Genomic DNA, 27,992 nt, shown 5'->3' on the forward strand with positions numbered 1-27,992 from the left:
TTAATAAACTGGGTCCTCGAGGTATGACTAAACATATGACTATCATATTTTTTTGAGTGGGGATGGTTTTCCATTTCTGACTAGAAATATTAACACTTAAGTTGTTTACCTTGAACAAGCTTCTTGCTGGTATTAGCTTTGCCCACACAATCCATGCCTGAAATATATAAAGAGCATGTTAAGGTCCAATCCTTCATCAGAAATACATATGCAAGCTATAAAAAAATCAAATGGCATCAATCTGACATGCTACTGTATACGCAAAACAGTACTCATTGTCAAACCACGCCTCGCCATAACAAAGGTAACTGCTAAGTTACCTCTGCATGCTAGTTAACTATTTAGTTGACAGTCACATCGAACCCAAAGATTTCATTTTCGAGGATAAATAGTAACTTTAACCTTTCTAAATGTCAAAAAGCCCGCACATAAAACGCAGAAGCGCTTACAAACTTCCAAAGAAATAATGGAGGCCAACTACACGTATAATGTTTAGTTTGGATCTCCCGCCTTTCAGTGAAAGATGGTCTGTAGGCCTGTAGCGACTGAGTTTGGCTACTGAACCTGTGACTACGGAGACATTAAGTTCGTCCATTACAGTTAACCCAAGACTGAGGAACAAAGTAGTAGATTGAGCTCAGAACAACATAAACGGGGCTTATTTTAATAAACCCGCTTGAATACAGGAAAAAAACAACCATTACACGTAATGAAAATCACATTTAGTGTGAGTAGAAAACAAGATTATCAATAACAAATCTGAGCTCACCTGCTAACGTGATAATTAAAGCCGAAACCCTCGACAACCCCAAATGCTACTTTGAAAAGACATTGAAATGACATTTTTATCTTCTCTCAGAGCAAATGAACCAAACTAAAACCGTTTCATTACGTTAGTAATGTCCGGTAAAATGTGGAGTTTTTCCACGTTATTAGTCACCTATATGCGCTCTCTTACCATTATTATTCCCTATATATAGACTCTAATCACGCATTAAACCAGTTGTATTTCACATTAAACATCAGACCTCTTCGTGGTGTGGAGGCCAGAGGCTCTTCGGCCGCGAGCATCACGACCACCATCCGCGCGCCCTTCAACTCCTCGCGCTGGAAACGTTAAACGGAAACGGGCAGCGCTTTTTTGTACTCCATACAAAGCTCCTTAAGGCTAGTCATCGACTGCACGTCTTTTCCATGTATAACATTAACGTGTCGACTGCGAATTTGATGGGTTTCTGTTACTTTTAGAGCGGTTGGTTCTGTTTTTTTCCCTGTGTAATCCCGGTCCAGCCGTTTCAGACCAGTCTCATCCCCGGCCAGACTCCCCTCGCGCTCCCCGCTCAGAATTGGCGGGAGCCTGTTGCGGGACTGGATCGGAGTGTGCGATTGGCCAGCGGCGCGCTACGTCACATCAACGAAGAGTCACGTTATTGGCTGTCACACTTGATTCTGCCTCGCAACACGTAGCGGTCAAAACCTGTGATTGGACAGTGAGTGTGATTCTCGAGTAGGATTGGTCAAATAAAAATAATAAATTACAAAGTTATTCCGCGTAACTACTTTGCCTTGGTAATTCGGTGTAGAGGGGTTCTGATGAGTCAAAATAATTTTTATGAATTGAATTTTATGAATTTTATGAATTTTTCCTAAATAAAACTGAAATAATTCCGTAATTCTGAGGTGGGTTTTGAGAGGCATGACACATTCAGGATTTATATTTTAACAGCAAACGTCAGTAATTCCGCATAAGACCGTGAATGATCCTTAATTCCAAAGCATGAAAATATTCACAAGCTTCTGCCAAAAATAACATAAAGGGGTCATATTCATACATTGCCAGCCACAAGGCAGGAAAACTAACCACATCTTAGATCATCTCGGAATGGGGCTTGTAGTCTTTAAGTTACAACTTCCGTCCGCTACGTGCAAAACAGGTCTCATTAGAACTACAATTCCCATAATGCACCAGAACGCTAGTCCGCCACGGGATTGCCAGAATTCAAAGCGGGCCGCAGACACTTCCCCATGAAACTATTTAGCGGTGCACAGGTATCGTATGATTAAGAATATGAGCCTGAGGTTTTATTGTATTATTAAAGCAGTCGTTTTTCTCTTAAGCACATGCATTAATATTTCTGATTTGCGTAGACGTTGTATAGTTTGACCATTGCTTTTCTACTGCAGTTTTGTTTGACATGGTTAGCCGTATTATGTTTTCAAATATCATTAATTCAGTGAAATATCGTTAATATGGAACTGTTATAAACAATAAGAACACATATTAAATACAAAATATGCATTTATGTTATTTAGAGACAACTGTTATGATCTAATGTTGCTTGCAGTGTTCAACAGTTATGTATCATATTGTGATCACAACTTAAAGGCAAAAGCCTGATGATTTTTTTAAATCTAATTTTAAGAATGTTTGCCTGTTTTTACGATATTTGTATTTCTTTTAGCACTGAAAACTTCAATTCATCAGTTCAGAGAGAGAAAAGTTCACTACCACCAGAAACATAAACATTAAACACTTTCTCAAAATCGAGAATGACGGGTAAATCAGGTTTGGGTGGCATATAAAATTTATGAATCTCACTGTTTTCAGTTGCTTTTTTCAATGGAAAATTGTTTATTGTTATTGCTGTGGTTAAAAATGATTTGTTTCCATTTTTGCCCGACAGATCGAGCAAACAACTTCCCCCCTCTGCCAAAGTTTATGCGCATAAAGCCATGTTTTTACCAGAACGTGGCTGAGGAAATTCCACAACCCTACCAGCAGCTTGTGCGTCGTGTTTACAATCTTTGGATGTGTGAGTAAAGAACAGTCAACTCTACTGGGAATAGTTTGGTTTCAGATTTACCAAAGCTGAAATTCCTAACTTTGACTGAAGCATCTAATGACTGACATTTCTATTTTTCAGTGTACTGTATCACACTATGTGTTAATGTGGTGGCCTGCATAGCCTGGTGGGCCGGCGGGGGCAATGTGGACAACTTTGGGTTTGCGCTCCTCTGGCTGCTGGTTTTCAGCCCATGTAGCTACACCTGCTGGTTCAGGCCACTCTATAAAGCCTTCCGGTAAGGAACCCATTTTGGGAAACGACAAATAGAGCTGAGGTTTTCATTTTTCACTTTAACCCGTTTTGTCTTTTTTTTAGGGCTGATAGTTCCTTCAACTTCATGGCATTCTTCTTCATTTTCTTTCTGCAATGTGTTCTTGCCTTCATCCAGAGTCTTGGAATATCAGGTTGGGGTGCTTGGTGAGTAACATTTAAATGTTAGGATATTCAATATTTAATATGAGCATTGGTGGAGGGACATCTGATTGATCTGATTGGCTTCCCCAGGTGCCACCCAAAAATTTAATTTGCTACTGGCAGTTTGGTGATTGACATTTCATTTCACCTCTTGAAAAAGAAGTATTTATTTTGCCATGCAGTGTGGCATGCTGTTAATTTACGTTAACATTGAATGTTAAGAGAATATTAACGTTGTTTGCAAGAACAAGTTTAAAGGGGGTCACACGCTGTACAGGGATAATATGGAAAACATACTATGGAAGTCAATGGCTACCAGCAACCGTTTGGTTACCAGCATTCTTCAAAATATCTTCTTTGTGCTCAACAGAAAAAATAAACTCGTACAGGTTTGGAACAAGATATTATAGATTAGATTGCCCTTATTCTTTCCGTTTGCTCCGTTTTTACAGCAAAACTCATCCTTTTTTCATTTTTGAAGTGAACTTTTTGTCTGTATGGTGACTAGATTTTGGTCTGTCGCCTTGAATTTGAGAATACCACATAGTGCTTCTCGCCTGGTGTTCATAGCCTATTTGAACTAAGTGGGTTTTCATCAGGTTAGGTTTCCTGAACAGCTTTTATGTGTAAGTTAACTTTAGGCCAGTGATTCTCAACTGGTTTGGCCATGGGACCCACATTTTCCCATGGTCATCGAGCCGTGACCCACTTTTTTAATATATAGTTATACTTTATATATATACTTTTTAAAATATAGTTAACATGCACATAAATTGTAAGAATATGACTAATACTGATGCCTATAAGGTAAGGCTATTAAATAGCAGTCCCAAATTAGTTTTGCTAATACAATTATAGAATAATGACACTGACATTAAGCCTGACAGCATCTCATCTGACTGCAGATTCTGAATCAGTTCAGCACGTTTTTCTCAGGCACTCTTTACTTAAACTGCATTTGACAGAAATGTCAACAGCTTTCACACATCTTTCAAAATAAAAGTCTTGCATCAGAAAAACATTTAGAATTAAGTTTTTTGTTGTTGTTGTTGTTGTTGATGTTGTTTCTTTGACTGTGGGTCACGACCCACGAGTTGAGAAACCTTTTGTCCAATACAGTTAATCACATAAGAGAGACAATATCATTCCACATTTAGCCTAGTGTCATAAGTACAGTACAGTATAGGAATATTTAGTTAATGTGTGGTCCGAAAAGGGTTACTTTGCCACATTGAAGAGCTCATGGTTATGTGAATTATCACTTCTACCTCTAATAAGCAATCATGCTCCTTTGATGCCAGGTTAGGGTTAAACACTCATTTTCTTTCATTGACTGAACCCTCTGAAGTAGCCTTGGCAACCCCATGGATGAAACTAGTTCTGCCACTGAATATGAGTTCAGTTAACATCATTTGTGGTTTAATGTCAATTAACACAACAAATTATTTTAGCTCACTTAAAATGGAAGTTCATAGGACTAGGCAGTAGATGCATTGAACATACAGCTACAAACTACAAAACCTAATTATTATACGTGGTAATTTGCGACTAATTTGATAGATTACATCCTATATTTTTACTTCAGTGTCATGATGACATAACTGATGAAGTAAGTGCTTTTAAAAAAAGATACAAACTTCACATTTTGGCCTTTCAACACTACAGTTTTGAAGTCAGTAAGAAATTAATACTTTTATTCAACAAGGACAAAATAAATTGATCAAAAGTGACTGCAAAGACATTTATAAAGCTTCAAAACATTTCTATTTCAAATAAATGCTGTTCTATTGAACCTTCTATTAATGATTTATGTATTGCCGTTTCCAAAATATTAAGCAGCATAACAGTTTCAACATTTATGATAAATGTTTCTTGAGCATCAAATCAGCATATTAGAATAATTTCTGATGGATCATGTGAGAAATGATACTGAAAATTCAGCTTTTCATCATAGGAATAAAATACATTTAATTTAAATTGTAATAATATTTCACAATACTACTGTTTTCAAATAACCATATAAAAAATCTTACTGACTTATTTCTTTCTGTTGATTGAGCTTAACTCAATAAATTCAGTCTTTGTGTGGGTATTTTAATACTTCCATATTTTTCTCTTTTCGCAGTGGCTGGATTGCCACAGTGATGTTTTTCGGCACGAATGTAGCCTCGGCTATATTCATGCTCATCTGTACTCTGCTCTTTACCATAGATACAGTTCTAATGGTGTTCATTCTCATCAAGGTATGATTTGCATATACACACGACCCTTAATGAATAAACCCTTAAATCAAAATGAAAGAGCAATGTGTGACATCACTCCTGTCCCCTAATAGGTTCATCGAGTGTATCGCGGTGGAGGAGGCAGTTTTCAGCAGGCACAGGAAGAATGGAGCACGGGCGCTTGGAAAAGTGGCCCTGTGAGGGAAGCTGGATTCAACGCCATCTCTGAAACCGGCCCTAGCCTGCCCCAGTATCCAGCCGCTGTGCCCAATTACCCAGAGAGCGGACCCTGGTGATACTTTTTCTGAACTACAGATGGAGCCTGAGTACCACTGGTTGTCTTAACATTAAAGGGGCAGTTTGCAGTGGGACGTTACCCTTTATTTTGTGCCAAGAAAACACTTTGGCCAGATCGCGGACTTGTGAATAGTTGCTTTGCATTTGTACAATGTTTTTTTTTAATTTTTTTTTTTATACATACATAGCAAAAAGATCTAATGTTAAATCACTCCTTAAAAAATGTGTATAAACCTAAATAGTTTGTTCAAGTTAATATTTTGAACACTTTAATGTGAATGATGATCAAAAATGTGTCAAACCACATTTTTGGGTGCAAATTCTGACAAATTGCCACCCAGAAGGTTAAATAGCCAAGCCAAATAAGCAAACTGCTCCTTTAAAGACTCTCAACACATATTACTCTCAAAACTGACAGGAAAACGGTGGACCATTAGTATAAAATTAGCAAAAAAAGGACACTATTAAGTTGATGAATTCATCTCAGTTCATCTGAGCCTTGATTTTTCTTATCATTCCATTGACTTGCTTGAGAATGAGATCAGAATAGTTGCATATCAAATCACTGAATCATGTAGAATACATATGCATATACTGTATATGACTGTATTCCGTACAATCACATTACCGTTTTAGGGAAAGTGATTTTTTTAAAGAGGAAAAAGCATGTCAAAACTTTTTTCTAAATCATGGCAGCTTTTCTATTTACCTCAAGAAATGTCCACATCAGTGCTTCTCCAATTCATTTCAAACTGCGGTTAATTATTCGTTCAGACTTTCAAGATCCACAAGCATGAATTAGATGTCTTTGTAAATGGTATGATTTGCATATGACACACCCTTTTTAAACTGCAACACAGCAATGCAGATTTTTTTTAAGATCTATGACTGAGAATGTTTCTTGCAAACACATCTTGTGCCTGCTTTCTTTTCTGTTTAACGCTTTTCACATCTTCGAAATGAAGACCGCCTTAATTCTTCATGCAAATTAAGCATGTGTGAACCAATAGCTTTCAAGTTTCCCTCAAGTGCTACAACTCTATTGGTGGATGTGGCTACATCCTGTGCTGTTATTAATACTGGCTTCTAAATATGCATTACTTTGCATTTAATCCTTGTATCATTTCAGTAATCATTGTGCTTCGTATTGTTTACAAATGTGGTTGGCAGGAGGCACTCAATATGAACATGTGACTTGATCTTTATTAGTTTTCGTTTAAGATCTCCCTCCACCGAGCCAAAGGAGGCTGATTTTGAAATGTTCCATGACTGGCCTTGTGTAGCCAAAGTATTTAACAATCCTGTATCTAAAATGTGACCAGACTGGCTCTCTAACGAAGTTTATTTCAATAAAAACATTCCTTTTCAGATTGAAGTTGCTTACATTTTAGTTGCTCCTTGCTTCTGAATATGCATACTTTCTGAATATATAGTAGGCAAAATTAATAGTATGTCCAAAGTCATAGTATTAATTGAGGTGAAACAGAGAGAGAATAGACGTAGTTAAGAAATGTGTACTTGAGTACAACACCGGGTCATGGCACCAAAAAATACTGACTTGCGTGCTCTGTACTCTTACTGAGAGAGTGAATGTCGCAAAGAGCTTCCCTAACAAATGTAATAGCTACTCAGTATGTGATTTTGGACGCAGCTACTAATTGGTAGGATGTTTACCTTAGTTTTTTCTTAATAGGGCAGCAAATGTATCTAAATTTTCTAAAAAAGCTGTTAAGAGAACATTCACAGGTTGTCTTGACAAACCTTGCTTTTCTACTTAATGTATACATTTCTTTGAATTTCAATTAGTTTTAATTCTACTTGCATTGCATTTTAAACTAATTCTGCACAAAAAAAAAGATTTATTTTTTTATTATTAATAAAAATAAATAGGTATAAAAATATACAAAATCATAATGTAAAAAAATAAAAATTCTTAAATCTCAGACTCGTCTGTAATGTACTTAAAAATACAAATGTCCGTTGGTGTATCCCCATTGGTGATATTCCTGTGGAAGCTAGTGGCTTCTAGACCACTGTTCGTTGTGACACACAGCCTGACCATTTGCTGTTTACTGTCCACAGCATCATTTCCTGTGTGCATGTATTCCCTTTCTGGAAGATTCCTGGGGCTTTTGATTGACTGTCTCCCACAGCACATAAACGGAGAGATGTGGCCCATGTACAGGTTCCAGATCAGCAGACATGCCATCATAACAGACAGCACGGCCAACGCCACTTGCATTACTATCCATTTGCTCTCACTGCTCAGATTTTTTGAATATGATGGAGGCTCTTCGGGTTTATGCAAACCTGATGATGTTGTGTAGCTTTCAGAAAGGATTCCCAATGTGGTCTTAATCTTATCTGTCACAACTGCTGCTGATTGTTCACGCAAGTCATAAATGGCCAGCGTTTGGGTGTAGTCTCTCCCTTTCGCCCGCTCAACTGACGTGCAGGTGTAGCGTCCAGCATCAGCGGCAGAAGCGTTGTAGACAAGGATGCCTTCATTATAAATAGTATACTTCCTGTTTGAGTAGGGGAGTGGCTTTCCAGCAAAGTTCCAGATGACCTGGGCCAAGTTAGAGTCTGGATGACACAGCAACCTAATGTTGTTTCCCAGCACCAGGGTGCGGATCTTTGGTTCCACGGGAGCTGAAAAAGTGAAAAACATGTTAAATAGAGCCCTGATTTTAAAAGGGAATAGTTCACACCAGAATGAAAAATGCTAAAAATGTACTCACTCTCAGGCCATTCAAGATGAGTTTTTTCTTCATCTGAACAGATTTGGAGAAATTCAGCATTGCATTACTTGCTCACCAATGGATCCTCTGCAGTGAATGGGTGCCGTCAGAGTCCAAACAGCTGATAAAAATATCATAATAATCCACAAGTAATTCACACCACTCCAATCCATCAATTAACAACTTGTGAAGTGAACAGCTGTGTGTTTGTAACAAATCCATCATGAAGATGTTTTTAACTTTAAACCGCCGTTTCCAGCTAAAATACGAATCCTCTATCCATAATATTCCTTTCTACAGTGAAAAAGTCACGTAGGCTGAATCAGGAGAGGAATATGCACAGATCAAGCACCATTTACAAGCAAAAACAGTCCAAAACAGCTCTGAACAAAATATGATTTTGATGTGAGAGGACAACAAGAGATGGACTTTTTCACTGCAGGAAGTGTTATTATGGATTACGGCCTTTTATTATGGCCAGAAGCAACGGTTTTAAAGTTAAAATGCCTTGATGATTGATTTGTTTCTTACAAACACACAATGTTAACTGATGGTCTGGATTCGTGTGGATTACTTGTGGATTATTGTGATGTTTTTATCATGTTGTTTGGACTCTCGCTCTGACGGCACCCATTCACTGCAAAGGATCCATTTCTGAGCAAGTGATGTAATGCTACATTTCTCCAAATCTGTTCCAATGAAGAAACAAACCCTTGGATGGCCTGAGGGTGAGTACATTTTCAGCAAATTTTCATTTTTGAGTGAACCATTCCTTTAATATTGAATCAGAAAAAAGTTGATAAATACCTGTTGTTGGGCATCGAGTGGCATCCCCATCCATTAGACTTTGTATCAGATTGCTGAAATGCAAAAATGTTAACTGTTAGCATATGTTGTTTATACACACTTACATATAGTCCAGTAGATTTTAGAAATGCAAAACGGTTAAATAAATAGTTTACTAACCCTCAGCTCCAAAAAAATATGAAAATACAAGCAAAGTTTTTACATTTTAAATTGTTAATATCTCCTCCTGTGTTCCGAAAATCAAGTCATGTCGGTTTGGAATGACATGAAGGTAAGTAAATGATTTTATATATATACACACACACACATACATAAATAAAAAAAAAATGTTTTTGGCAATTTTTCCTTGATATGGGTTTGTACTTGTGTGTGAGCGCTTTAGTGCTTTACCTTTTTGCATTCTCAGGTGATGTGGGTACTCTAGAGCACCGTTGCACTGTGGCGTCCCAGGCACAGTAAGGGTCTCTAGCCAGCACACAGTCCACACAGGAAAAATAACGACTGCAGCTGCTGACGGGCATCTGAACAACCCCAGACGCAGAGCCTGCATACAACTGGACAAAACAAACAACTCATGCTGATTCATGCATTTTTTTCATGATAAACATGCAACAAAATATTCCTTCACTTTGTCTTTCTAACAATTGCCAATCAGAGTTGTTACAAAAATAACTGTTATTATGTGAAAATGATGCTTTTTATTTTATTTTTCTGATTATGCTTTTATTCAAATAAACATGAGTATAAGTGTCTTTAAGGACACAAAAACAAACATGACCATGTAGTTTAACAACTCATTAACAACTGACCATTTCTTTTTAGTGAATCAGAAACACAGCACAATCGGTGTAGCCCATTTCCCGAAATAAATGATTCATATTACGAGCCAGTTCTTTTAAATAATAGTTCAAAATTATGAATTTTTTGAACTATTTTGAATTTTGAAACAAATATCTCCTTATATTTTATATGCAGAATAAATAAGCATTAAAGGGGTCATATGATGCTGCTAAAAAGAACATTATTTTGTGTATTTGGTGTAATAAAATGTGTTTATGCGGTTTAAAGTAAAAAAAAAACATTATAAGAGAAAGGAAAAATTGAAATCGCATCATAGCCACAGGAGGGCGCAATGAGCAAAATAATGCACCTCATTAAACAGTTTATTCAATGCAATGAAAATACCTAGTCTATAAAAAAAGTACATAACGTCTAAACTATTTATAAATCAAATATGATTTCGTAAATTGCATAAACAATAATGAACAAAACAGCATCATGTATTTATGCATAGCTTAATACAAATAGCCAAAGCGCCGATCACACGATTGCATGTAAAAACATATGAGACGCAGTGGAATGGAATAAAAACCCCACAAATTCTCGAGACATGTTTTCTAAAAGTTGAACCTCTTTTAACTTTACATGGCTTTCTATTCATCTCTTGTGCGAGACGCGAGTGCAACAGTCATAGTTGTGCGTCTCAAAAAAGTGCCGAATATGCATTCTGTGTGAATGGCTTGGTTTCAGTTTTAACCTAACCAATATCTTCTCCGCATTGAGCTTCTATAGTTCTCTAATATTTTGAATGGAAAATGCAGCAGCGGCGCATCTTGTGGTTTCAACTGGATATAGACTAAAAAAAACATTAAAATGCAACAACATCATCCTCACCGCATCTCGTGCGCCACTGATAAGGCTCCCTGACGCACACCTAAAATTCAAATATACCGTTTTTTCATTTGAATGCAAATTTTTTATTTTAAATTCGACGACTTCTCCTCTTCTCCTCATCGCAGGCAGGCACGGCACTCATTTCAGCATGTGTTTGTGTGTTCTGTTGGCTGTCTGCTTGTCACTCATAACGCGCCTTTAAAGGGGTCCTATTATGCGTTTTCACTTTTTTAATTTTAGTCAGTTTGTAGTGTGTATGTTTGGGCATTAAAAAGATCTAGAAAGTTACAAATCTCAAAACCCACTCCAAAGGGTGAAAGACGGAGCAAGGGGCATGGCAGTACTGAAACACCATCTAAGCTGTTCACCAATCACAACGCACTGGGACAGCTAACCAATCACAACACATTTTTGTTTTTCGGAAGGCGGACCTTCATCAAAGCCGGAACTAATCTAGCTGTTTGTGCCAGCCTGGGGACAAAGGTATTTTAATAATGTAAATTATGTGAAAAATAATGTGTTTTTCGAACCACCAAGCATGAGAGCATGTTCTAGTACACCCCCAAAACAAAATCAAGACTTTGTAAAAGAGCATAATAGGACCCCTTTAAATTAAAAAGCGTGAAACGAACTAAAAAATTTTTCTATCGTTATTGATGATGGTGTACCGTCAATAAATATCGATACCGTTTTATCGCACAGGCCTAATTAGAACTGAATTATACCCAAATGAATCAGAATGAAAAGCCTGTGAATCTGAATATAATCGAATCAGCAAATATATACAGCAAGGGTGGCAAACGTCGGTCCTGGAGAGCCGCAGCCCTGCAGAGTTTTGCTTCAACCCTAATCAAACACACCTGAACAAGCTAATCAAGGTCTGAAAGGTTACTAGAAAGCTACAGGCAGGTGAGTTTTAATTAGGGTTGGAGCTGAACTCTGCAGGGCTGTGGCTCTGATATACAGTACATCCCTGATATACAGCATTATTAGAGAGAATCGTTCATACAAAGAATATAGACATAAGTGAATAACACCAAATTTATCACAATCAAATCGAGAGCCTGTGAATCTGAATATAATCTATATACAAATCTGCAAATACAGCATTAACAGAGAGAGAATCTCTATGTAAGCAAAACAGACATTACAATTTAATTATACCCAAATTAATCAGAATCAAATCAAATTGAGAGTATGTGAATCTAAATATAATTGATTCAGCAAATCTATAGAGCATTAGCAGAGAATCTTTCATCTAAGCAAAATGAACATTAGAATTGAATAAACCCAAATGAGTCAGAATAGAATCAAACCGAGAGCCTGCGAATTTGAATATAATTGAATCAGCAAATATGTATATATAGCAGTAACAGAGAGAGAATCTCTTATTTTACAACTTAATTATACCAAAATGAATCAAATTCAAATCGAGGGCCTGTGAATTTGAAAGTAATTAAATCTAAATCTATACCCAGTCCCAGTTTTGCGTACCTGATTCTGGTGAAGTCTTAGGACGTCAATTGGATCAGCGTTCTGAAACAGTTTTACTTCTTCAATAATGTGCATTTCTCCATTATAGTTCACTGCTTTCTGCACATAACCGTTTTCTGATGGAAAACAGAAAACTATTGACTTGCATTACAAAAACATCATTCTATATCCAGATTTTCAACATTATTTAACGTAAAAACCACAAATTCAATAGGTTGTAATTTAAACAGCTCAGTCCAAAGTACGATTAACATTCCTGTGAACAACTGTTTACACACACACACCCTCTAACCGACAGTAAAGAGCTGCTCTGCCCTAGAGGCGAATAGGAATCACACCTGTGCCGACAAACACCACAGGATAGGACTGTCCATCCGATGCAGATACATCGTCTACAACGAGCCGGGTCAACAGCGGGCCTCTCTTGAGCAGCAGGGGCTTGCCTGTGATTGGACGGACGGCGTCGTCCATGAGGGGATGGTCTCGGATGAACTGTAGGGTTTTATCAGGGAGGTCCAGAGACCGCATTATTCCTGCACTTTTTGCTGCGTTGTTGATACACTGCAAAGATGAGCATCAGCAGATCAAAATAAGATAGATTTTTCAGATTATATATATATATAGAGTAGTCAACATTTGAAGTGGATCAAAGATGTCCTAAAACCGAAACAATACCCGTTCTTGTCTTAGGACAACTTTGATGAACTTCTTTTGAAAAATATTTGGTTTTCATGTAACTGACAGAATTTGTGATACCATTTTTTAAACTACTAGTAGTTTAATTTGCAACCCTGTTACTTGCAACACATTCTAGCATAGTTAAAATAAGAAAAATAAATTGTTAAAAGAAAATTGTAGAAAAAAACTGCAATCCCCATAGAAAATGAATGCAAATAAAACTACTCACATACTGTTTACTTACACACACACACACATATACATATATATATATATATATATATATACATATACATATACATATACATATACATATATATATATATATAGGCTTAAATATTTATTTGTTTGTTTTGTACCATCAGATTACATTAAAATATTCCATGAAACCCATGTTTTTTGGATTTTATCAGTGTTCTTTGACGTTCTCCACAGTACAATTTAACAAATAACAAAAAATTGCATGAATCCCCTATAAGACTACGTAAGACCACTAACAACCACTTACAGCTCCTGGTCGAGGGACAGGAAGCTCTCCGTTGTACATGACCCACTTCACATCAGACATTTCCACATTCACCTCCGTCTTAAATTTGCCACGTGAGAACACCTCGCTGATATCGGTCACATTGTACGCACATACTGCCGAAGACAGATCTGTTGAGCTCCTGCATACACAAACAGATCATCATCTTTAATAGGCTAAAATACAATACCAAAACTGTGACTAAATTGGAGGAAAGAGGCAGACAATCCTTTAATTATCAGTCCTACCATTCATCAGATTTAAACGACACGTGACTCACATCCTTTACATAGACCTGCTGTATATCATAAACTGCAGCTATTTTATACTGATGCACTGACGTGCGGATGAGGTGTTGTACTATTTTTATTTTAATCTAATTTTTCACAATCTGCAACACCGACAAAACTCATTAAGTCCAATTTTTAGAATTCACACTGAATTCAAATGTGGTTTGAAATTAGATTAAAAACTGGAAATATGTTGCAGTGTGAACAGTCAGGTGGGAATTATAAAGGACTGTTCCGCCTTTATAAATCAGTGTTATTTTTGTATCACTGAGATACTTTTATAGGGTTTTTATTTTTATTTTTTGTTTATATTTTAATTTTAAGGTTTAGTTGTGTTTTTGTTGTTTTGTTAGGTTTTTTATATATAGTTTTTCTATATATTATGGCAACTAACAAATTAATTTATATTTATAATCATTTTTTTTCAAGTAACAAAATATGTTTTGTATGGTTTATTTTATTTAACTATAATAACCCTGGTCCAAATTCATTCATTTTCAGTCATTTCTAAGGTGCAGTCACATTTACATTTGTTCTGCAATTTTTCATGAGCGAAATACAGTCATTTCAAAAGGATTCAGGCAAAGGTGCAAGATTTCCCATGCAGATTTCATAATGGGCTCAACTTGTTCTCACAGACTCTGAGCTTTGACCAACAAAAAGCTGCCTGGTTAAAACTTTGTGGAAATTTCACTAATGTGACCGCACCTTTCCTCTATTTAGTGAACTATATGGTAAACAGTGAATAACTGAACAAATGAGCCAATTCAGATACAGAATGTGTGAAAAAAAGGACAAAACCTACGACTGAGAGGTGAAGACAGCGTAAAAGACACTTTTCCTCCATTTCTTGTGGCGGACATGAAAGACGTCCTGTATGATGTAGGGCAGGCTGGGCTCAGGGAGAGAACAGTCCAGACGAGTCTTCAAGAAAGAGGTCCATTTCCTCTGGAGGGTCCTTTGACCACCCATGTCACCCTGTAGAACAGGGGAAAATGAAATGTCTTTATAAGATCAGGGCTAAATATGCCAAGGTAAAGGGATCAGTGAAGTGTTACCTTGCAGACTCTAGCAACACGCGACACCACAAGCTTGTTGTAGAAGTCGTACTCCACAGCGTTCTCACTGAAGAACATGTAGACCTTGTCATCGTCACCCTCGGGACTGTCCTCACTTTCTGGGACCACGTCCATGTAGACGAAGTTTGGCTCTTGAGTGGGTAGAAAAATGTGTCTTTCACTTTGTTCAGAGCAGTGTTGATATTGAGGTGTAGATACAATTAAACTATTGGTAACTGAAACTAACTAAATTGTTTTGGTAATTAAAATAAAGCTGAAATAAATAGAAGATGAAAAACCTAAAAACTTGCAAAAAAAAAAGGAAATGTAGCCTTGGCAACTAACTGAAATAAGTTTAAGCTGAAATAGAAACAGCCATATCAAAACATATTGACAAAAGCATACAACAATAACAAACTTAACTAAAATGAAAATGGAAAATATAAAGATAAAAAAATTAAAAAAGATAATTCAAAATAATTATACTGCAACAGCATGTAAATAATAATAAAATAACACTGATTCTGAGACAAATTTCTTATGTTAATGCCATTTTGCAGTTTTGAACATGTTACCTTTTTTTGATTTTTTTTTTTTTTTTTACTAAAAAGGTCAAAATAATCTTTAAGCTTTATAGTTAATCAAATTATATAATTGATATGACATGTTCTGTTATTACAACTAAATAAAAAAAATAGGATTAAACACAAAGCCTTTTACTAATGTACTAATTAAACCCTGTAATTAGTCTTTGTTTTCTTGATGAAGTTTTGTCATAACGTCTGACATACCATTGAACCAAGAGCTCTTAAACACTGTCCGCAGTGGAATGGGAGAGGTGCGGAGAATGACTGGCTCCGAACCCAGAAAGTTTAAGGATGTGGCAGAATAGAGGTCTTGATCTGTGACAAAACAAAACAAAATAAAATAATAAATTATATATATAATTTTTCCACCACAATCCATTTAAACTATCCTAAATCTGCAAGAAAGACATACATACCAACCATGACGGAAGAGGATCTCTGGAACGGATCAAAAGGACATTTCCCCCTCCCGTCTTCCTGATTTCCCTCCAGTTTCAGCCGCCCATCACCGTACGTCTATTCAAACACAATGAACAAGTTGTTTTTTTTAACAGTATGACGCTACCAACCGGTGGATCACATGAAACCTAATCTCATACATACCAGGAAGAAAGTGATAGATTACGAGATGCAAACAGTGAGTTTTTCAGATTTCTGAAACAATTATTTAATTTTGTTGTCTTTATATTTTAATATTCTTTCACAACAAAAATATACATATTTATTATTTTTAATTATTCAATTAAAACTTACTATGTAATCACAGGTTGGGCTAAAGGCGTTTGTCCCGCACACGTACATCAAGCTGTCGTTCATTTGATGCAGCATCCGTACATAGTTACGACAGTCGATCTGAAAAGATAATCAATCAGATGGATCAAATGGTTTCCCTTTTTCAGAGTGCTTGCATATGTTGATGTGTTAGTGAGCATGTGTGGGAGTTACAGAGATGTTTACTCACGTCAGGATGTTTTCCTTTAGAGTTGCACTCCTTTTGTTTCTCCTTTGTAACTTTCCAAGGCACCTGATGGGTGGAGAAAAATCAATACAGACTATACATATACGTGCCGTTTTGAAACAGGGTCAAAGAATTCTGTTGTATTGTTGGCAAGAGATAAAGGCAAGGAAACCAAACCGGCACCTTCGACTTGGCAACAGAGATATCGTTTATGTCAAGGGCGTAGATGGCCTCTCTCGCCCCCAACACCAGCAAACCCAGATCCTCCCTAATCAGCATTGTGGAGTAATTCCAAACACCTTTCTCTTTAAATGTGATCACATGGTTATCTAAGAACAAAAACATACATGCACAATGAATAACAATGCCTTATCCATTTGTCACTGAAGCATTATAACTAAGAATTACATTGTAACAATTGAAATTGTTCATTTGCTCTCAGGGTGGAGATATTCAATGATCAGGGTTCAAATAGAGTTAAACTTTAAAAAAAAAAACACAAAAAAAAAAGGCAATGAAAGGAGGTGTTTAATCATCAACTTCAGGAGGTCAAAGTAAATATTAAATATATTTGTAAACAATATGCGAGTAGTTTTATTTCCATTCATTTTCTATGGGGATTGAAAATTCTCAACCCTGTTACCAAAATTTGGGACATGTAAAAAAAAAAAAAAAAAAATCAAATATTTGTGTTTTATGTTTATTTTCTAGCAATACATTTATACAAACAAACAAACAAACAATAAATAAATAAATAATGCTAGAATGTCTTGCAAGTAACAGGGTTGCAAATTAAGTAGTGTGGTACCAAATAGTCTTGATAAACTAGCAGTTACATGAAAACTAAATATTTTTCATAAAGCAAAATATTTGTTTGATCATTTATTCTTACAATAACTTAGGTAATAGGGTTGAAGACTGAACTGGATGAACTCAACACTACATATTAAAATTAACTTCCTATCGTGGTGTAGAAAGTGATGTTATTTCTTGGATGTCAAAATGTTAAGGAATTTTATATTTTTGGTAAAAGGGGAAAATCATGTGGTAAAAGGGTTGCAACTTGCTCACAAAATGTCAGAAATGTTTAAATATCTTTTGTATTTTTTAAAGTTATTTTAAGTTAAAGGTCATTAAGTTATTACAACAACAAATTAAAAATAATTTTGATAGATTGTCTAAATTGTGATTTACATTATCATATTACTATTTTAACTGTTAGAAACAAGTCAAAAAGTTCAAGACCTCAGAGGTTTCATGTCAAAATCAACCTAATAAGGGGATGTACATTCATCTCACATGTTGAAAGTAGCTATTTTTTTAATGTTAAGAAACTTTAATGTTAGATAATAGTTCATATAACATCAACAAAAACATGCAATTTGTGTTCTGTATTTTCTACATATGCTAATGCTAATACTTAGCTCATAGTTGTACATAGTTATAACTCAATGAAGATGAATCTTACCTTCATACTGAAAGTTGCAAGTAACAGGGTTGCAAATTAAACTAATACTCAGAAGGTACTAGCTTGGTACCAAATATTCTTGATAAACTAGCAGTTATATGAAAACTACATATTTCCCATAAAGCTAAATATTTGTTTTAACATACATTATTACAATAACGTAGGTAACAGGGTTGAAGACTGAACTAGATGCTAATATTTAGCTCACAGTTATACACGGTTATAAACTCAACAAAGATTAATCTTACCTTCATATTGAATGGTTTTTCGTGGGATACTATTCAGATTGCTCCATCCAGTGTAGGCACATGCCAGGAAGATGCCATGCAGGACGATGAAGAACCACAGAGGAGAATACATGGCTTTGTTCCTCAAAAACTACAAAATTTGTACTTCAATAAAGAAAATCAGCTTTTAAATCATGTTTTCCAAAGTAGGCTGGGTTATGTAGGTGTCCGTATCCAACATATACGTTTATCGTTTGAGTGTTTTCGTGGCTGAAGGTGGTAGTCCATGATGCTGGATGCTGAAGGGCTGGAAATAAAACTCGTCTGCTGTCCCGTCTACATCTGTTGAACAAAAACAGCACTAAACTAAAATCTATTTCAAAAGGCACACATTCATTTTCATCCCACTTCTCAAACATGAAGATTCACCTGAAGGCCTGTTCCTGCATGAACTGCACTGAACCGTAGACTTCGAATGGAGCGTGACAATAGAAAACTAAACCCTCCGCTTAAACTCATCCCTCAGTAAAAAGCTAAACTCAAAGCTGCTTTACCTACACAGTACTCGCAATCCTGTTTTTTACCACCAGGAATTCAACAGTGACTCATTGTTGTTGCACCAAAACACATGCTGACAGATCACAGCAATTTGTGCTCTCCAAACGTTAAAAACAAGAAACACAGGTCATGTTTGCACTCAGTTTGTCCAGGACGTGTGCGAGGACTTAAATAAGGAGGCAGGCTGAGACATGTGTGGACTGTTGTGCAACGATACCTGAAATTGTTGATGCCTGAGGGTGAAAACGAGCAGCATGTTCGCGTGAGGCCGTGTGTGATAATTCCTAAGCGTTTGACATGTTTACATTCTTTTCAATCTTGACTGTATGTTCGGTTGAGCAACATCCAAAAGTTCAAGATCAAGATATAATAACCTAAAACTGTAAAACTGCACGTGAAATAGAAGAAAATGGCAAGTAAAATAGTGAGTGCAGCAAAATAAGTGAGCATTATTTTATTTTACTTTGCCTAATCAAAACAGTTTTACTAGTTAGTCAAGTACAGGCCTAGAGCATGAATCAAATGAATCATTCAGTTAACTGCTGTTGCTCATGTTCATCAATCGAATCATTGCGGAGTAAGGACTTATCAGACGAGCCTCTCCCAACTGTTCACTTTCTCACAGGGCTGGTAGACTTGAACGGTTTCAAACTTATCAAACTTATACAAGATTTGCATACTTGCCAACTGATATGTAACAGTATGTAGCATTAACTGTATTTTTTTAAATAACAATGATCATAAAATATTAATAATAAATAAATACAATTAATTCATATTTTAAAAAATTGTTGAAAATAATAAATTAAGGCACTTTATCCTATTGTTTTATTTTACTGAAAAATTCATAAAAAATGCAATTTGTGCATACAGTACCTTAAATATTGCCATCCAACTGATACACTCATATATATAAACTAGCACTAACTGTAAAATAATAATAATAATAATAATAATTAAGGTACTTATTTATTTATTAAAATACTTAATTATTGCTACCTAACTTATATATATATAATGATATATCTGTAGCATTAACTATAAACTACTAATAATGATTATAATTTTTAAAAAGGTTTGAAATAATAAATCGAGGCACTAATTTTTTTATTAGTAATTTATAATTTAAAAAAATTATAAAAATTATTATAAATTAATGAAATCATAACATTTTAATTCAATTTGTAAATAAAATTACCTAAATGCAGCTCTTCTAAGATTGATGAAGAAATGAATTAAAAATATCTGTAATATTTTTGGGGAAATGAAGTAAAAACTGTCCGGGTTACACAGTTGCCCTGATATCATAATGAAGCAAAAAAGGCCTCATTAAAGTAATGCAATTCTTGAAAAGTAAACCCAAAGCAGTCTGACATATTTTATTATTATTATTATAAAATGTTTTAAATATCTGAAATTTAATTTATTATCTTATTTTTATTTTATTCTATTTTTTTTTTGTCAAATTCAAAGGTACAAACAACATGCACAAAGCAAACAAAACAGGAAACAGGAAATGATATCAATGACAGCATATCTGTAGACCCTCATGACACTGCATGCATTACAAAGGTTAAATCTAGAAAATCAGTTTAATATCTGTTATGTCATACTGCTAATTTGCACAACTGGTAATTCCAGCTTCGAGTATAAATATAGGCCTTTTTAATTGACCTTTAAGATAATGGTTCCTGAGTATTCAAGTGGTTCAGGTTGAATTAACACTCAGTGATTCATTAACCTGCAGCTTTCCAATGACACTCCATGTGTCACTGTTATTGCGAAACACTTTTACGTTGGAAAGCACACCCAGTTCATGGGGTTAGGCCTTTGTTCACTCAATTCGCTGAAACAAATATGCTTTATTATTGTGAATGCTGGAGGTGGCATTCATCAGTTAAAGCTTAAAGCTCTTTGTAAAACAAAAACAACAAAAATGCAATCGTAGCACTACTATAGCATATATTTTGCATATCAAGACAGTAACAAAAAATTGTATTCAGGCTGAAAGTGCAGGTAAGTGAGTAAGTGCACCACATGAAGACTTGGGTAAACAGACGGGCGTGAAAAAGCAGCATTCCCTTCTAGCGTTCAGGCAAGTCTGAGCACGACTTGAGAAGCTGTTGAGTTTATCTCAGTGTTTTAAGTGTGATATGTCTCACATTACAGTGGCCCTGCTTAAAATGTGTCTATTTCAACGCATTAGACAACAAAATATCACACAAATGTTTTTCTGAGGTATTTTTGCAATTACATTTAATCAACTGGTGATTTTTAGTGTATACGAAGTCCTCACAGGTGTCTTACTAAAGTAACCAAAGGTGAATTTCATCACATTAACTATGAACAGCATCATCTGACAACCACAAAGTTAATACTTTTCATCCTCATTCTGAACAACCCCTACATTGTCTTATCATTCAAAATGCTTCAGACTCATGTTTATGCTATTGTGCTTCAAAATTAATGCAACTTGGTCTGATATTTTGTATCAAATGTAATGACATTTAGACATTTTTAAGTCTCCAATACTTTTGGAGCCGTTTTAAATGTGGAAATATAATATATATTGCGTATTAGGCATCTATTTCGTTGTCGTTTCTTCTTAAATTCATTATTTTCTTGATCGATACATACACAGGGATTCACAGCAAACCCTGAACAAACACGCTAATACACATTTACAGAAAAGACTAGCATCTAATTAAGTATTTAAGTCTTTCATTCTACTAAATTAGGCTAAACAAATATTATTGCAACTCGCCCAAAAACATAGATCAACTCACCAGAGATGTCAGAAATGCTCTTGAATGGCTGAATAAAGGTCTCTCGTGTATTCAGACAGCATGTCGCTTCGAGAGTAGTAAAAGGTCCTGAGTGCGTGCGCGCAACCCAACCCTCACCTGAGCTATAGCGTGTGACGTCACCTTCCGGTCGTGAATCCCGTCAGCTGCTTCATGCTTGTAAAATATCAGATGTTGTATTATTGAAGATGATCTGTGTACTTCTTCACATTATTTTATTTTAAACTTTTTACCTTTGATTTTATTTTTGTATTTAGTTGTGTTTTCGAATGGCAGAATTTAAATGTAAATGTAAAATTAAAAATAAGTAAATAAATACATATATGAATTTAAATTATCTATTTTTTTAAATATAAATGTATAAACTATATTAATAATCGAATTGATAAATTACAGCCAATCAGAAGGGCGTATGCGTGGGGTTCTCTCTGCAAACCTATGCTGCAAACGCACGGCAACGAAATATGTAAGTACACAATCAAATTATGAATGATTAAACGATTTTAGCATTATTCAAAATACATACTCAGTGACTGATACAGTCTGTCATGGAATACAATGAATTGCTCACACAGAGTTCAAAGTTTGAACGTTTTTGTTTCCTTTAAGTTATTTTCAAGATCTGAGGTAAATTATCCATGGTCGCTTTCATTAAGGCTTTAGAGCCTGAACATATAATGAACATGATATACGAACTCAAATTAAACCATTTTAGTATGAAATATTCGTTATTTGTAAGTTATGAATCATTGATGGTTTAACAGTGTTGATGGAAAATTCAAGAAATGTTCTAAAATTCAAACACCTTAGATTACTTCAACACTGTGTTGTTTATGGACCTGCAGGAGATTTTATTTTATTTTTATTTTTTTTCTCTTGACAGGGCATATAGACATGAACATTCAAGAATGATTCTTTAATTTGCACTTTTGAGTACTAGAAATCCTCTTAAATTATTCAAATATTATTCAATGTTATTATTCTAGCACTCATACTTCTACTGAAGTATGCAGTATTTCTAGTAACTACAACATTTTTAGTATGTTGCATATTTTGATGAAATTTCATGACAACCCAGATAGCACACGTACATCTGCAAGATGTCTGTTAAAGATCGCTTTATCTGGAAGCATCTGCTGTGTACAAACATCTGATAGACGTCAGGTTTACATACATTCGAAATCATAAACATCTTAAAGACATTTTCTGATCGTCTTCTACATCTGATAAGAAACGTCCAACAGACGTATTGCAGATGAGCAAACACTCTAAAAAATACATCTTACAGATGTAAATGCAAAAGTCAAATAGTCGTCTCCGTGATGTACTTGTGCTATCAGGGAAATGCAGGAATGTCAAACAATAATCAGCAGGCTGCACATGAGGCCATGCGAAATTTATTAAATGCAATTGAAATCGAACATGTTACTTGAACAATATGACAGCACAGCGCCTGAAAGAAAATAAAAGAGAAAGACGTGCTAGAGAGATTAGAGAACACACACTGTACAGTTTTCTATCGTGCTCATTTACAGTTAAATAACCCTCGTTTGTGGCTTGTACCATTCTAATGGATATAAGATGTCAGCCACTGTGTATTTAGGGCTGTGCACATATTTCCATTCCAAACACCGACACATCACTCAAACTACTCAAGAAATGTTTGAATGGGAGAACAGGTGTGCAAGTTTATGTTTCGAGAGGCAAGCACCAAAAATTTAATTTTTTTACAATTCCTACTGAAATACAGGGCACAAAAGGAAGGCCGTTTTTTCATCAGGCAACAAAGCCTCTACCCGTATACAGCCACATTCTGCCTTAAAGGGTTAGTTCACCCAAAAATGAAAATTCTGTCATTAATTACTCACCCTCATTTCGTTTTAAACCCGCAAGACCTCCGTTCATCTTTGGAACACAAATTAAGATATTTTTGATGGAATCTGAGAGCTGTCTGACCATGCATAGACAGCAACGCAACTGAAATGTTCCCAAGTCCAGAAACGTAGAAAGGAGATCTGTAAAATAATCCATGTGACATCAGGGGTTCATCCGCAATTATACGAAGCTACGAGAATACATTTTGTGCACAAAAGAAAAAAAAACCCACTTTATTCAACAATTCGTCTCCTCCGCATCACCCTGGTGACATTTTGGAGAATATCTGCTGGACATAAACAGCATATGCTGTTCTGTGTCAGCTGCGTCACGCCAGATCTGTTTCCTACGTTGCTGTGATTTGATCTGAACGGAAACAGCGTATCCGTGTGACGCAGCTGACACAGAACAGCATACGCTGTTTATGTCCAGCGGATATTCTCCAAAATGGCACCAGGGTGATGCGGAGGAGACGAATTGTTGAATAAAGTCGTTTTTTTTTTTTGCGCACAAAAAGTATTCTCGTAGCTTCGTATAAATTGCGGATGAACCACTGATGTCACATGGATGATTTTACAGATCTCCTTGCTACGTCTCTGGACTTGGGAACATTTCAGTTGTATTGCTGTCTATGCAGGGTCAGACAGCTCTCAGATTCCATCAAAAATATCTTAATTTGTGTTCCGAAGATGAACGAAGGTCTTACGGGTTTGAAACGACATGAGGGTGAGTAATTAATGACAGAATTTTCATTTTTGGGTGAACTAACCCTTTAAAATTATTAAAGGTGTGGTCACATGTAGCCACCATAGTTTGGCAAATTTTTGCTGGCGAAATTGAGTCATTTCAATACTGGGAATTTCGCTTGAGGGTGAAGGATTTTCCCATGCAGATTTCGCAACGGATTCACCCATATTGAGTGCTTTGACCAACAAAAAGCTGCTTGGTTGACTTCTTCATCGCTACACTGTTACCAATGGACCTGTTTTGCCAACGAAATTTCATCTTTTCACCAAAATTTCGCTAATATGATCGCTTCTTAAGTGGGAATGCTAACAGACTGAGATTCGTAACATCTTAAAATGCCACACAGACTCCAGGTGTACAAAACGCGGCATGTCTTAACCCTTTACAAACAAGTCAAAAAATGATTTTTATTATTTAAAATAATTTACCAATCAAACGATTTAGCCCTCAGTCGCAAAAAAGCGGAAATGGCTCCAATAATCCGGTAAAATATATCATTTGGCAAACTGCTTTTAATACTTTTGCGTGACCAGGGACAGGGAAATACTTCAGATCAGTCACCACAAGCATACATAACAGTACAAAAGTATTTTGAAAATGATTATTACTCCAGCACATGATGTTATTCATCTTCATCCATAGAAATATCGTTCAAACAATTCAATCAAAGATAATCCACCTGATTTTTTTTTTAATCGCACCAACAATATAACAGAAAGGTTTGGTTTTCTAACACCTAGTCTTATTTAAGACCTTTCATGAAAGATAAATATTGATTAAATCATTATGCTGAACATTTCCATCAGTCGGTCCAAAAAACCCCCAAAATATATATATATATATATATATATATATACATACATACATGTATATAAAAAGCAAAAACACCTACAGGAACGGAATGAAATGAATTCACAATCCTGCTGTGAATCAATGCCATTAGATAATGTTAAAACCCATCAAAAGTGGGTTCGGGCTGCAAACTAACCCACTCGCTGCACATTAGCACACTGGTTAGTGTATACTAGATATGACAGGATTCCCTTGCAGTACTAAACTGTTAGAATCACAAGCAATGCATGTGAGAACCTTTCCATAAGCAGCCGTACAATCATATCAGGACAGTTGTCAAAAATAAATGAAATAAAAACATGATTAAAATATAGACAAAAAACAACATAAGGCCACACGTCAACATATGTGCGAGATTTCTGTACAAACTAAGAACATTCAGTGCTTTAGTGTACCAAATTAAAATAACAGGTCATCCATGACAACTTTTCATTATTTTCCTTTTTTTTTTTTGGCACATTTAAATAAAAACAACATTTATGCGGTGCAGTAAAACAACTTGAATCACACAGTCTTGGGTGTCTGACACATGAGTTAGATCCATTTGCCACCCCATAGAGTTTTACATTCCAGTTGTGCATAATTTTCGCAATCTTGTGTGTCCAAACGACAGCTGACGGAAGAGTGTAAAAAGTGTTGTAGGATTCGATTATGTACAAACAAGTGCATTGAGATTGTGTACGTCCAGCGTTTAGAAACACTAGGACTTCACGGCCGCTACTTTCTTCGGCGTTCCTGGTTTTTTGTCTGCCACAGGTGGCTGTGGATCGTGATGGCATCGACGCTTGCCGACATGGTCTTGGCTGGAATTTGGCTGAACTGCTTCCTGTCTGAGTTGTACTTGTAGAGGCCGTCGATCATCTTGCGCGAGATGGTTTTAGGACCGATGCCGGCCATCTTGTTGATCTCCTCTGTGTCGGGGCAGTACATGTAGAGAGAGCGGAACTGGCAGCCAGAATCCCGGAACAGGATCAGGAAGTTGTTGGCCCCTGATTTCTCCATTTCCTTGAGAAAACAAATAAATATAATGAATAAAATGTATAATATAAATTTCATGGGGAAAAAATAAAGAAATTGAATTTCTACATTAAAAAAACTCTTAATCATGACACGCTTTTTAAAATAAAATTTAATTTAAATATTTTATTTAAATTAAATTTTTTTATTTAATTTATCAGTACCAAATGGAACACCAAAAATAAAATAAGTTTTAATGTGTTGCGTTTCAAAAAGCAACAAAATATTAAATGCACAATGAAATTAAAATTCACTAAATAAAATATAATGTATTCATTGCATTTAATAGCTATATTATTAAATATTAAAATTGAAACAACAATAGTAGTAGTAATTGCAAAATGGACATGCTTACTTCCAAAATCTTGTTTTTCTGTCCCTCATTGACTTTGCCAGCCAAACAGCAATGTGCCAAAGCATTCTGAATTATATGCTTATTTGACTTTGCACTGGGTTCCTTATATAATTTGGGACCTGCGGCAAAGAAACAGACGTGGTATTATGTAAGGTCATATCATAATATAAAAGATATTGTACCTTTGGAGTCTGCTTTTCACCCTCCAGTCCTCTAGAGGGAGCTGTCATCTGAAGTTCCGAGCATGTTTTATACATTACATTTAATTATGTTCAGTATGTTCAAAGCTTAGATGTAGATATTCCTTGGTATCAACATCAAACTAAAAATACTTTTAATGTGATGTATTTGAGAAAGCAACATAATATTAAATGCACGTTAAGCCTTTAAATAAGCCTCTTGTAAAAAGTGAAATACAGAGCTTTATTTTTGTGTTTTTGAAGTTTCAGTGCCATTCAGTGCCAGTGTGAAGGTTAGTGACCTTAAATATTTTCTGATTTAATAATGACAAAATTAAACAAAAAAAGCTGTGATGGGTGAACTATAGTAGCCATCTTTATTGTTCAAAGATGGGATCATTCCTTGTGTTGCTGCCAAACTCAAAGCAAAACAGGATGTTCTTCTTGAACAGAAGATGGAAGCACAGAGTCTTATCCAACTACGACTACTACCTTCTATTTCTCACACTAGTAGAGCTCAAATAGAAGAAAAGACTGCCAGATGCTAAGCTGTTGCTTCTAAGAAGCAAGAACATTCAAGAATACAAAGGAAAAAATACAGAGAATTCAAAGGATACTGGGTTAGTATTGTACAGTAATGCTAGAGAAAAATATAGAATTGCAGGGAAACACAAGTAAACACATTCTCATTCTGCTGACTGCTTGAAGTGCTTCTTACCTTTGTGTTTTCTTATCTGAGTTGACACTGTCATTATCTCCAAGAGATGCCAGAGACAGGCTGGAAACTGAAAAAACACGAGGTCGTGAACCTGGATGCAAAACACAAAACAGGACAGGACCCACAGTTACACAAGACAACACCAAGCCCGCCAAACTTTGTGTTACCCTCATAACAGTACAGCTCTCTGCAATAATGTTGCTAACAGTCTCTCTAACTCCTAGACCTAATATACAGGCTCCCTCTGGTGGACTGGAGGTGGAGCTGCAGCCGATAAATATTGTGAAACATTTTAATATTTTAACCTGTGTATTCTGTGTTAGACGTTAGTGAGGATGTGGTGGAACCATTCTCCCAGTCTTTCTCTCCATTACGGCTGCTGGAGCGAGTGGGCGACAGGCAACCGTCTGCTGAATCAGGCCTACTGGGAGGACATGATAAACTTGAGTCCTGCAATCCATCGGATTCTGACAAGAATAGTGCTAATGCATCTACTAACAACAACTGGTCTTATGTAAAATCAAGTAGTGACTGAATTGAAGCTCTTAATATATATATATATATATATATATATATATATATATATATATATATATATAT

At 35.8% G+C, this 27,992-nt stretch overlaps 4 protein-coding genes across 5 annotated transcripts in view; 1 reads left to right on the forward strand and 3 right to left on the reverse strand.

Moving 5' to 3' along the window:
* Positions 1 to 1,387, reverse strand: part of LOC107699396 (chromatin assembly factor 1 subunit A-like) — a 27,952-nt gene extending 26,565 nt beyond the window's left edge. The window contains exons 1-2 of the mRNA XM_016500634.1: positions 1,029 to 1,387; positions 110 to 157 (exon numbers count right to left, since the gene is read on the reverse strand). Coding sequence (XP_016356120.1) covers positions 110 to 157; positions 1,029 to 1,083 — 103 coding nt within the window. The 5' untranslated portion in view covers positions 1,084 to 1,387. The remainder of the gene's footprint in view (positions 1 to 109; positions 158 to 1,028) is intronic.
* A 579-nt stretch (positions 1,388 to 1,966) lies between these two features.
* LOC107699425 (secretory carrier-associated membrane protein 4-like) lies at positions 1,967 to 5,941 on the forward strand. Of its 2 annotated transcripts, none has more exons than XM_016500677.1 (7): positions 1,967 to 2,049; positions 2,463 to 2,557; positions 2,685 to 2,813; positions 2,925 to 3,081; positions 3,162 to 3,263; positions 5,386 to 5,503; positions 5,596 to 5,941. In XM_016500677.1, exons 2-7 carry the CDS (start codon positions 2,551 to 2,553, stop codon positions 5,776 to 5,778), a joined length of 696 nt encoding a protein of 231 aa, XP_016356163.1. In that variant the 5' UTR covers positions 1,967 to 2,049; positions 2,463 to 2,550; the 3' UTR covers positions 5,779 to 5,941. The 2 variants fall into 2 exon arrangements, with proteins under 2 accessions (XP_016356163.1, XP_016356165.1); XM_016500679.1 differs by lacking the exon at positions 1,967 to 2,049 and adding an exon at positions 2,091 to 2,198.
* A 1,740-nt stretch (positions 5,942 to 7,681) lies between these two features.
* LOC107699426 (semaphorin-4E-like) lies at positions 7,682 to 21,770 on the reverse strand. The gene is made up of 15 exons (XM_016500680.1): positions 21,632 to 21,770; positions 18,309 to 18,629; positions 16,776 to 16,921; positions 16,596 to 16,658; positions 16,388 to 16,486; positions 16,051 to 16,150; positions 15,839 to 15,949; positions 15,048 to 15,199; positions 14,795 to 14,967; positions 13,682 to 13,841; positions 12,834 to 13,056; positions 12,496 to 12,611; positions 9,718 to 9,881; positions 9,328 to 9,380; positions 7,682 to 8,431 (listed from the first exon to the last, which is right to left on the reverse strand). Exons 2-15 carry the CDS (start codon positions 18,418 to 18,420, stop codon positions 7,713 to 7,715), a joined length of 2,391 nt encoding a protein of 796 aa, XP_016356166.1. The 5' UTR covers positions 18,421 to 18,629; positions 21,632 to 21,770; the 3' UTR covers positions 7,682 to 7,712.
* A 2,995-nt stretch (positions 21,771 to 24,765) lies between these two features.
* The window catches only part of LOC107699427 (calmodulin-regulated spectrin-associated protein 2-like), a 41,200-nt gene continuing 37,973 nt past the window's right edge, over positions 24,766 to 27,992 (reverse strand). The window contains 4 exon segments of the mRNA XM_016500681.1: positions 24,766 to 25,870; positions 25,873 to 26,128; positions 26,496 to 26,614; positions 27,698 to 27,813. Coding sequence (XP_016356167.1) covers positions 25,824 to 25,870; positions 25,873 to 26,128; positions 26,496 to 26,614; positions 27,698 to 27,813 — 538 coding nt within the window. The 3' untranslated portion in view covers positions 24,766 to 25,823.

The sequence above is a fragment of the Sinocyclocheilus anshuiensis genome, unplaced genomic scaffold (assembly GCF_001515605.1).
Source record: "Sinocyclocheilus anshuiensis isolate Anshui unplaced genomic scaffold, SAMN03320099.WGS_v1.1 scaffold766, whole genome shotgun sequence".
NCBI classification, from domain to species: Eukaryota; Metazoa; Chordata; class Actinopteri; order Cypriniformes; family Cyprinidae; genus Sinocyclocheilus; species Sinocyclocheilus anshuiensis.

Coding starts and splice junctions, on each gene's coding strand:
- LOC107699425 (XM_016500677.1), top strand. Junction 2,814..2,924: donor TGTTTACAATCTTTGGATGT/GTGAGTAAAGAA, acceptor TCTATTTTTCAG/TGTACTGTATCACACTATGT. Junction 3,082..3,161: donor CCACTCTATAAAGCCTTCCG/GTAAGGAACCCA, acceptor TCTTTTTTTTAG/GGCTGATAGTTCCTTCAACT.
- LOC107699426 (XM_016500680.1), bottom strand. CDS start 18,420: ATGTATTCTCCTCTGTGGTTCTTCATCGTCCTGCATGGCATCTTCCTG. Junction 12,612..12,833: donor TGTGGTGTTTGTCGGCACAG/GTGTGATTCCTA, acceptor GTTTTCCATCAG/AAAACGGTTATGTGCAGAAA. Junction 8,432..9,327: donor CACTCGATGCCCAACAACAG/GTATTTATCAAC, acceptor TCACTTTTTCAG/CTCCCGTGGAACCAAAGATC.